This window comes from Octopus bimaculoides, chromosome 19, assembly GCF_001194135.2.
Source record: "Octopus bimaculoides isolate UCB-OBI-ISO-001 chromosome 19, ASM119413v2, whole genome shotgun sequence".
NCBI lineage: Eukaryota > Metazoa > Mollusca > Cephalopoda > Octopoda > Octopodidae > Octopus > Octopus bimaculoides.
In genome coordinates, this window is record NC_068999.1 from 52,268,895 (window position 1) to 52,280,150 (window position 11,256).

At 37.8% G+C, this 11,256-nt stretch overlaps 1 protein-coding gene across 1 annotated transcript in view; it reads right to left on the bottom strand.

Moving 5' to 3' along the window:
* Positions 1–11,256, bottom strand: part of LOC106878177 (proteasome adapter and scaffold protein ECM29) — a 63,326-nt gene that overhangs the window by 3,646 nt on the left and 48,424 nt on the right. The window contains exons 38-47 of the mRNA XM_052974721.1: positions 10,501–10,638; positions 10,188–10,241; positions 9,168–9,379; positions 8,143–8,186; positions 6,681–6,735; positions 5,077–5,223; positions 3,332–3,455; positions 2,250–2,355; positions 1,536–1,633; positions 479–550 (exon numbers count right to left, since the gene is read on the bottom strand). Of these exons, the coding sequence (XP_052830681.1) occupies positions 479–550; positions 1,536–1,633; positions 2,250–2,355; positions 3,332–3,455; positions 5,077–5,223; positions 6,681–6,735; positions 8,143–8,186; positions 9,168–9,379; positions 10,188–10,241; positions 10,501–10,638 (1,050 nt within the window). The remainder of the gene's footprint in view (positions 1–478; positions 551–1,535; positions 1,634–2,249; positions 2,356–3,331; positions 3,456–5,076; positions 5,224–6,680; positions 6,736–8,142; positions 8,187–9,167; positions 9,380–10,187; positions 10,242–10,500; positions 10,639–11,256) is intronic.

An 11,256-nucleotide genomic window follows, 5' to 3' on the forward strand; every position in this document is an offset into this window, starting at 1 on the left:
CTGACCGAGACCTTTGGAAATATGCTGTGCGTGAGAAGACCCAGCAAGCCAAGTGAGATCGTTGCCAGGGCCCCTGGACTGGCTCTTGTGCGGGTGGCACATAAAAGACACTATTTCGAGCGTGGCCGTTTTCGTGCGGGTGACACGTAAAAGCACCCACTACACTCTCTGAGTGGTTGGCGTTAGGAAGGGCATCCAGCTGTAGAAACTCTGCCAAATTAGATTGGAGCCTGGTGTTGCCATCCGGTTTCACCAGTCCTCAGTCAAATCGTCCAACCCATGCTAGCATGGAAAGCGGACGTTAAACCATGATGATGAATTGTTTATGTTATCATTTTATTTACTCCATGTACCCAGACGTTGTGGACACCCTGTATATTGTACGGTACAGGCCTTCAGATCATTCCCGAATAACTTAGATCATGGCTAGGTTATTTCAACTAATTAATGCAACTGAAAATTAATGTAATGTTCTCACCATGTAATTTGCGGACAACTTGTGTTATCACAACCATTGCTTCTGATCTTATCACAGAATATTTCATATTACCTATAAAACAGAAATTCAAACATTTAATGAGAGGACACAGATTTAGAATTAGGGAAAAGATTATTGGTGCAGGCTCAGTTGTGATCCTAATGTTTGCTTTCTAAACGTGCAGTTTTGGATTCAGTCTCACTGCATGGCATCTTGAGCAATTATCTTCTAGTATAGTCCCAAACTTTGTAAGTGGATTTGGTTGATAGAAACTGAAAGAAACCCACCAGTGTTTGTGTGTTCCCTTGTCTTGACATTACTGTCAAATGAGTGTTGATTGTTTATTTACAATCTTCCATAAAACATGTCTGGCCATTGGGAACCGGCGTGGGTTAGTGGTAGGAGGGGCATCCAGCCTTAGAAAATCTGGCTTACCAAATTTCTTCTGATTCATACAGATGAAGCTACTTTTTAAATATTTATGTAAGCAAGCAGGTTGTGTTGTTTCCAAGCAAGATTATATCTTGCTTGGAAACAGATGAGAGTTGGTGACAGGAAGGGCATCTGGCCAGAGAAAATCTGCCTCAACAAATTCTGTCCAAACCATGCATGCATGGAAAAGTAGACATTAAAACGATAATGAATAAGACATTTCATGAAACTAGTTTTAGCCATTTGAATCGAGCTGTTGAGTTGTGTACACTATTGTATATTTTAGAGTGTTTGGTCAGTTGTCCAGCAGTCTGACAAAATTATATAACTGCTGTTATTTAAACTGGTCATATCTGGCCCAAAATATTCTACCTGTTTTATGCTCAAACTGGCCAGATCCAGCCTCTCACACCTATCTTTTAAATGTCCTTAAAACAAGAAGTTATGAGATAATGCATAATTAAATCAAAAGGATGTGAATAAATAAACATTACATTTGACAGAGTAATCTGAAGGCTAAAGAGTTGATATAATAATGGAAGATCTGCAGCTAAAGTTGCTGGCATTGAATGAGAAAACATCAAAGCACAATTGACAGCAACAAATGAAAGGTGTTTAAACTCACCTAAACATGGTATCACAGACGAGAGTATTTGGTTGATAATCTTACTAGCCATTGCAACATTATTGCTCACTGCATTCTGGTCTTGCCAGATTAATAGCCTGATATAAAAAAAGACAAACACAATTAACAAACAATTAATTATGTACAAACTTGAATCAGAAGCATGGAAGTGTTTGGTTAGCTTCAATTGTAAACCAGTGAATAAGAAATGTTGATTTATGAGGAAAACAGAACAAAAATCAAACAGACTTTTCTCCCATGACTACACAGTTAAACAACTAAAGACCCATAGCTCACACCAAATATACCCACATTGTGCAGTGATTTATTATTTGGTAATACAGTGTGGCCATCTGGCTATGAATTATTTTTCTCCAGTGTCTCTTCTGTTTCTGCATGCTGGTAGACTCACCTCAAAAGTGAAGAAGCTATATGCAAGGTACACTAATAGCTATTTTCTGCAGTGACAGTTGTGTACATCGCAGCACAGTGTTTGGAGTGAATAAAGTTATCAATATCAATACTGGCTATTTTGTGTGTAATGTTTTTCTTACAGTGAATCTCTTCGTAGCAAGAGGTCACAGTGCCAAGTACAATGGATATGTACAAAACAGACAAACATACATACAAAATACACACACAGAGTCAAACACAGGTATCTACAGAAACACACACGCACACCTACTCATTACATCAATGTAGTAGACTACTCACCTGTTCAGATATTTCTGTATGGACTTCATTACTGAAATCTGTATCTTCCACACACCTCTCATCAACGACTGACACAGCTGCTCACAAAACAACTCTTGATAGGTGGCTGATAAGAAAAAGAAAAACAAGAACATTAATAGTTTGGTGGTTTGTCCTGAAGGCATGGATGATAAATGTTGGAATAGATACAGTGTTTACACTAAGAGAGAAAATGTGTGTCTGTCAATCCACACACATTGTAGGCATTTTCCACTTTGTACTGGCACTCTGTCAGCTATGATGAGGTGGGTTCCAGTTGATCCAATCAACGGAACAGCCTGCTCGTGAAATTAACATGCAAGTGGCTGAGCACTCCACAGACACATGTACCCTTAATGTAGTTCTCAAGGAAATTCAATGTGACAAGGTTGGCCCTTAGAAATACAGGTACAACTCATTTTTACCAGCTGAGAGGACTGGAGCAACATGAAATAAAGTGTTTTGCCCAAGGACATAATGTGCCACCAGGAATCAAACTTATGACCATGAGCTGAATACCCGAAATACGAAGCCACATGCCTTCACTGTAGGGACAAATGTGACAACGGTCACAATGCACCGCCAGGAATCAAACACATGACCTCCATTGTCAGTGATATCACAAGGGGACAGCTAATGTCAAAAGGATGCTATGGTGGGGGCCATGTTCTTTCTGAGAAATAAAATATTTAAACCAGATATAATATTTATTTTTTTGAACACAGTTTCGAAAATTCTTTGCCAGGTTTAAAACACGGATAGAATTTTGTGTAAACAGTGAGCACAAATTCTTATACCAAAGCAGATGTTTGTAAAATATCATTTGATGAAAGGGGCCACTGAGCTACAAAAAGGCTCAGAACCACTGACTAAGAGGCTCTCGCATTGGCTCATATGAAGTGCAAGAGACGATGTAGTGTTTGCGGAGTCAGTATTAAGATGTTGGTGCCAGGGTAAGAAAAAAAACACTCCAGCGACCAAAAAAGAAAAAAAAAAGAAATGTGTTTGCAACAAAATTGTTGAAGTAGCAATAAAGCAGAGAAGCAAATAAAAATGATTCTTACTTTGTGTCTGAGCATTTTCTGGCCAAACTTTCCCCAAACATTCAAATACTGCTTGTTGGTATTCCAGTTTGATTCCCAGGCTGGTAACTGAGTTATCTTCATCTTCATTGGAATCACTTTCTGACTAAAATAAACAAAAGATGAATGCCAGATTTTAGTAACAATGGCTTCGAACATGCTATTGGAAAGTTACTCAGACTCAAGGGTTAGGGTCTCACTACATTCGTGGATCTGCAGTGGAAAAGTCATTCTTTGAGGAGCAGACATGGGCAAGGTTTTACTTTATATTTTGTCTGATGTCCTAATGATTCTGCCAGCTCACTTCTTTGATGACAATAATGATAAAAATAATGATTTCAAGGCTAATAAATTTAAGAGAAGCGATTTATTAAATACCATCAACCCCAACTGAAAAGCAAAGGTGACCTTAACAGGATTTGAACTCAGAATGCAAAGTGCCACAATTAATGTTGTAAAGACATTTGTTCCTGATGCTCTAGTGATTCTTTGAGCTCACCATTTTCAATAATTGTCTTTGACACAGGCACAAACCAGCAACATTGAAGGGAGGGAGTAAGTCACTGTCATCAACTTCAGTACTTCCCTCTCTCTCTCTCGGAGAAGCACAAGCACATACACAGACATATACACAAGCGGCAGTAACTTCCGCCTACCAAATTCAATCACAAAGCTTCGGTCGGCCCGGGGCTATAGCAGAAGACACTTGCCCAAGGTGCCACGTGGCGGGACTGAGCCCGAAACCATGTAGCTGGGAAGCAAGCTTCCTAACCACACAGCCATGCCCGCAGGTATTTTATTTTATTGACCCCACAAAGATGAAATGTAAAGTTGACCTCAGTGGGACTTGAACTTAGAAAGTTAGGAGAAATGCTGCTAACCATTTTGTCCAAAACACAAATACAGATGACATCAGCTGTACCTTGAGATGAAAAGGACAGATCCTGAACATTATAGATCTTTTCTGAAATCAGACCTAAACACAAAGCAACAATGGCTCACAGACTGGCAACTCAAGTTGGCTGTGGACAAGTGTACCACCATGTATTTTGGGAGGAGAAACCCAGCATCCACACGCTCTCTCCACAACACTAATATCAAGAAGTCTTCTTGTGAACGTGACCTGGGTATTGCTGTCAGCAGCGATTTGCACTGGACAAAGCACATCTCTAAAATTGCCAAGAAGGTTGAAAGTGTCTTGGCATCACTCAGCAAAGCCTGTCAGCCACTCTCCCAGCTATCGATTTAAGACTGTGTATGGCTATGGTGCAGCTACACTTGGAATTTGCATCACCCGTCTGGAGCCCCTACCTGGCTCAGGACATCGACCTCCTGTTAACTGTTCAGAGACATGCAACCAAGCGAATACCCTCCATCAGGCATCTACCACACTCTGATCGCCTTGCAACCCTGGGCATAGATTCATTGAAGCTCCGACGTCTGGCAACTGACTTGGTAAACACCCACAACATTATTAACCATCATGCCAACAACCACCTTGAGCACCTTTTTGAGCTCCATGTGTCTTGTTTTATTGACTCTGAAAGGATGAAAGATAAAGTTGACTCCAAAATGATTTGAACTCCCATCATAAAGTGCTACAACTAAATACCACAAGGCATTTTTGCCAATCCTCTAAGAATTCCGCTAATCCATCACCCTGATTGTGATAATGATGATGATGATGATGATGATAGAGGTACTGATGATGATGATAAGATACTTACTGTATTAAGAGAGGGTTGTAGTAGAAGCCAGAGGACCTCGAACCTGTCCACTTTATAGAGTTCAAGGATTGAACCTGCAGTATGTAGACCTTTTATTCGATATTCTTTGTTCTCTTTCTTGCATTCCCTTAAGATAACATCAAGCACCTAAACAAATATAGATTCCAAGACAAAATAAATAAATAAATAAAATCAATTATGTATATGCATACATCAACTTTAACCTGGGATTTGGTATACAGAAACTGAAAGAAGCCCATTGTGTATGTATGTGTGTGTGTGTGTGTGTGTGTGTGTGCACCCTTGTCTTGACATCATATGATGGCTGTAAATGAGCATCACCATCATACAAGTTACGCTGTTTGTTTCAAGTGTTCTGCGGATAACATATCTGGCCACAGGAAATATCACTTTACTTGGAAACAGGTGAGGGTTGGCAATGGGACAGGCATCTTGTCATAGAAAATCTGCTTCAACAAATCTCGTCTGACCCATGCAAGTACGGAAGAGTGTATACTAAATGACAATGTCATATGTAATTAAAGATTTAGTCTCTCTCTCTCTCTCTCTCTAATATCGATTTTGAGTTTTGGCACAAGGCCAGCAATTTCAGAGGAGTGGATAAATCGAGTACATCGACCCAGTACTCAACTGGTACTTATTTTATTGACCCCACAAAGGACGAAAGGCAAGGTCAACCCCAGCAGAATTTGAACTCAGAATGTAAAGATGGGTGAAATACCACTAAGCATTTTGCCCAGCGTGATAATGGGATAATGACTGCCAGCTCACTCTCTCATATCAAAAGTAACTTCAAATGTTCATGGAAACTATGTCTCATATTCGTTACTGAATGTCTTGAGAGTTTTAGAGCCAAGTACTTTACATTTAATTAAAGGAAGCAACAAAGGTGCTTCTATGAGGTTCCTTGATTTGCTAGAAATAACAAGCCAGTCTTAAAAAAAAGGAAGGATACATTAGATCAGGGGTCTCTAAAGTGGTCGATGTCGACCCCCTGGGGGGTCGATAAATGCACATCTACTTAATTATTATTGTTTATTATTTTGGGGACCCCTGCATTAGATAATATCATCTTATGTAACCTTAAGAAATAGAATGCTCTTGGCTGGAATAGGGCTTACAAAGAGTCAAGCAACAGCAAAACAACATTTAATTAAAAATCAATTCACATTTGTTGAATGAGACAACACCTCTTACTCATAAGATTTTGTTTTTGATTTTCCAGTAAAATTCTGTTTTTGGCTTCTGTATTTACACAATCATTAAATATCCTTTTAACATCCACTTTTCCATGCCTGCATGAGTCAGATGGAATTCGTTGAGACATATTTTTTACAATTGGATGCCCTTCCTGTTGCTAACCCTCACCTCTTTCCAACCAAGGTAATATTTCCTCAACAAAGATGGGAAAGTGGATGTTAAAATGATGATGAAATGAATCTATCTTTCCCTTTTAAGCTAGAGTTGTGATTTGACTGCTTGTTCTAGCAGGTTGGTCAACAACATCAAGATTCCTTTGTTGATTGTTTTCTCTTGGGGATAATAATGTAAGTAATGAAGGCTATAATACAATATCTACTAACCTGGTTGATATCTGGTTTATCTTCACTTGCTTCTGTTCTGTCTTCTAATAAAGGTCTGTAGGAAATGGTTTAGAAATAAGCTTGTAAATAATGTGAAAAGAGGAAAAAAATGACAAGTATAACTAAACACACTGGCCATACCAGTCATAAATTGGAAGTGGAGTGGAATTAAAGAGCTGAGACATAATAACTAGGAAACTACTAACAGAATTCTGAAGCCAACCCCAACACCAAAGTTGATACAGATATAATACATCTACTTTATTATGTCCCCTTCTTTCTACCTCTCCTGTCAAACCTTTTTTTTCCTAACCAGTTGCCATGCTTGATCGCTAAATCCACAAGTTATTTTTATTCTCTCTCTGTTTATTTTCTCTTATTCCTTTCTGTTGAAGAGCGTAGGCTCGAAATGTAAAAGACTTTCTCACTTTCCCAAGCATCAAACCAGTATACCTACTTGTTGTTCATGCACCTGTCTTTGTCTTTTGTTTTTCTGTAAATTTCAACTAATACATCTACTCTGCATACAGAAAGGATGAGAGCTGATACAAATAGAAAACTACTACATCATAACAACTGTAGGACTGGATAAATACTTAAAAGCTTGAGTTGCAACCACATGGTTTTGAGTTCGCTCTCATTGTATGGCACACCTTGAGCAAGTGTTTCCGTCTACAGGTCTGTGTTGACTAATGCCTTGCGAGTGAATTTGTTGATGGAAACTGTACAGAAGTCCACAGTGCATGTGTATGTGTGTGTATATATATATATATATATATCTTGAACAGATCTCAATGTCCGTTTATGTACAACACTGATTTCATGTGCCTATTACGATATTTTATTCCAACCTAGACCACTGTCACACAAAGGAAGCAAAGACTTCAAAAGTCATTTCAGAGTTGTCTCCCTTGCAGACTGATGGTAGCCAAAAAGCTAGAAATGCATTCACTTTTCTGCCAAAAGGACAACCATGAAATGACTTGGTAATTTTAACAACTTAGGCCTAAAGCAAGAATTATTCTCAACAGTAAACGGCAATCAATACAGCCTTTCCACAAGTCAAATATGTCCCAAACACATTTGAACTGATCTAAATGTTTTATATTTATTTGTGTGTGTGTGCCCTAGTCAATTTAGCATTTGTGTGTATTTATTTGTTTGTGTATCCAAGTCAATTTAGCAATAAATCCGATTCTAGTCTGAAAATTGAGTCACCTACCCCACTCTATCGGTAAATATTCTGTTGTTAGTCTTGAAATAGCTTTAAAGTAATATCCTCAATTTAACACATACATTACATATACATAAAAAAAATGTGGAGTTAGGATATACACACACATATATACAGAAGGTTGATTCAGTTACATGTACTTCCTGTTCACTACAAATATGAACTGTTAAGGAGGAGGGAGAAGAAGAGTGGTAGTGAAAGTCAGATGTCAGATAACATTAAACTTACTTGCAGTTACAGCATATCTTGCCTACAGCTTCGAGTAAATTTTTCTAAAAGAAAAACAACAGATTGTTTCAGTATGAATCATATAGGAACTTGACACAGTGAAATGATCTTCGACAGGAGAGCCAATTATGTGTTTGTGTGTGTGCACATGTATCTATATGTATGTGTGTCTGTGTGCAAATGTTCATGAATGTGGCTATTTCATGTTTATCTCAGCTTCATTGACATGGTGACAGTGTTGATGTTACTTATTTGATATTATGACAAGTTGTTCTGTGCTTTTGAAGACTTCTGGATTAGAAAACCTCTTACATGAAAAACAAGTAAGTGTTGGTGATAGAAAGAGCATCTGGCCATGAAATTCTTCCGCCAATAATTCCCTCTCTAACCCCAAGCAAACATGGAAACAACAAACATTAAACTAACTAGCAAATACTTTAGCCCGTTATCCTCCTACTCATCATCATTTTTTAATGACCACTTTCTGTGAAGAATTTGTTGAGGTAGATTTTCAACAGTTGGATGTCCTTTCTGTCATCAACTGACACCTGTTCCAAGCAAGGAAATATTCCCTATGATCAGACAAATTTTCACGGAAGATTGGAAACAAAAGGACACTGCTTGCATGATGATAGCATTTGTTTACATGAAGTCGAGGCACGGAGACAGTAACACATGCGCACACACGTGTGTGTACACACGAGGGGTTTCTTTCAGTTATTATCTACCAAATCCATTCACAAGGCTTTAGTCATCCCAGGGCTTCAGTGGAAGGCACCTGCCCAAGGTGTCACACAGGGAGTCTAAACCCGGAACCATGTGGTTGGGAGGCAAACTTCTTACTACACTGCTATGCCTGAGCCCAATCTTGAAATATTAATCAAAGAACACTATAAATTAATTCAAAATTTACTAATTTCTTTTTAGAAATATTTTTTCAATTTTAAAAAGTAAACAAGCAAAACACTATTTCTATTTAAAAATCCTAAATGACAGGAAATATTCGATGCATGACATTGTCAGACCTTTCCTTTCCATGTTCTTCCAGATAATCCAGTTAAAAGAGCCTTGAGTAGAATATCGCCGCTTGGAGAAGTCAATTTAGGTCCCAATTTGGTAGCTACAGTGCCAATAGCTCTAGCAGCCTGGCCTTTGGTGTTCCACTGTTGAGATTCTAAACTTGAACAAAGAATCTCAGTGATTTCTTGAAGATATAATCGAATCCCTGGTTCTGTGCCTGAAATAAAGTAAATCATGAGAATATTGAGAAAATTGCAGACACACCATCCATTTACACCAGGGCTCTTTCAATACAAAACCGTTTTTCTATTACATTGGTGCCCTGTCAATACAAATCCCCTTTCCTATTAACATTAACACTCTGTCAATATAAAAACCCCTTTATATTTTATCAGTGCCCTGCTAATCCAGAACCATTTTCTTAATTCACATCAGTATCCTGTCACTATAAAACCCTTTTCTATTTACACCTGTTTCTATCTTTACACTAGTACCCTGTTAATACAAAAGATGTATTTCTTGTCTGTTCAGAGTGACGACCATACCTCTTTATTTGTTCCAAAAGAAAGTTGAGAAATTAATTATCTTATCTTCTAAGAAATATGATAGTTTCTAGGATATCAGAATTGTCTATTGTAGGCTAAACCCATTCCTTATAAAAATAAAATCACCTAGTGTACTCTGTAAGTGGTTGGTAGATTGAATCAAACAGCAACAACGCAGAGTTTGAGGGAGCTTTTTAGTTTTGTTGAGGACAAGGTAAACCTGCAGTGCTGGTGCCATGAGAAATGCACACAGTATACTCAGCAAAATGGTTAGTGTTAGGAAAATTAGTATTATAATGGTGGATAGTTGTGATGATGATGATGATGGAATTTCTTGCACAACATTTCTGAACCACATGTCAAAGAGGAAATTTTGATTTTTTTTTTTTTTTTGAAGTTGTATACAAAAAAAGTGCAACTTGTAAACAAATAAATATGGCATGTCTTAATATGAAACTATAAAAATTTTACTCAACTTACCAGGAGCTATTTCAAACCAGATTTCATCCCATATGGATAAACTAGAATCAGAATCTGAAGAAAAATAACAGGATTTCATTAAAAAGCAATTACAAAATAAAATGAAAATTAAAAATTTTTAAAAACTGTATCCTGATTGGGTACCTTTATGGTAATTGCTGTAATGAGTGAATTGAGATGATAAGTATTGTTACGTGGTGCCAAATTGTCATCGTCCAATAACAGAAAGAAATAAAAGGCAAAGATTTGTACAATTTTTCATGATCTAATTATTTTGAATAATCATTGCTTAATAAATTAAACGGCTATTTACCTTTGGTTGTGTTTTTTGGTTCATGCATAGCAAAGAATACAAACGGCATCACCAAAGCAGCATGTCTTTTAAGAATATCTGGGCTACGTTGACTGATAGCATACAGGGTGGCCCCACAAGCTGTTTGGGCAGATTCATCTGAAGTAACAAAAGTTCAACATTAACAAACGATTATAATATCAAAACAGCAGTTTCTTTTCATTACATGTTTATATTAGTTTCATTTTATAATGGGGAAACATTTAACATTACAGAATAACAAACAAAGCTAAGGAAATATTTCCATAATTGAAATCTTGTAAGGACAGTTGTAGTCATTAGGGAACCACTTCCAGTTTAATTGAAGAAGGCTCATAATACAGAGCTACTTGATGAAATGCTTGGAGGCAGCCCTCATGCCCAATCTAACCTGTTACTATTCTGTGCATTCTATCATCAGGTGCAGGCATGGCTATGTGGTTAAGAGGCTCAATTTTCAACCAGGTGGTTTCAGGTTCAGTCCCACTGCATGTCACCTTGGGTAAGAGTGTTCAGCAATAGTCCTGGGTCAATCAAAGCCTTGTGAGTGAATTTGGTAGATGGAAACTGTATGGAAGTCCATCACGTGTGAGTGTGTGTATTTTTTTTCTACTGCCACCACTTGACAAATGATGTTGGTTTGTTTGTGGCCTTGTAACTTAACAGCTTGGCAAAAGAGACCAATATAAATACCAGACTTAACAAAAAGGTAAATACTGGGATCATCCCCCCCCACCC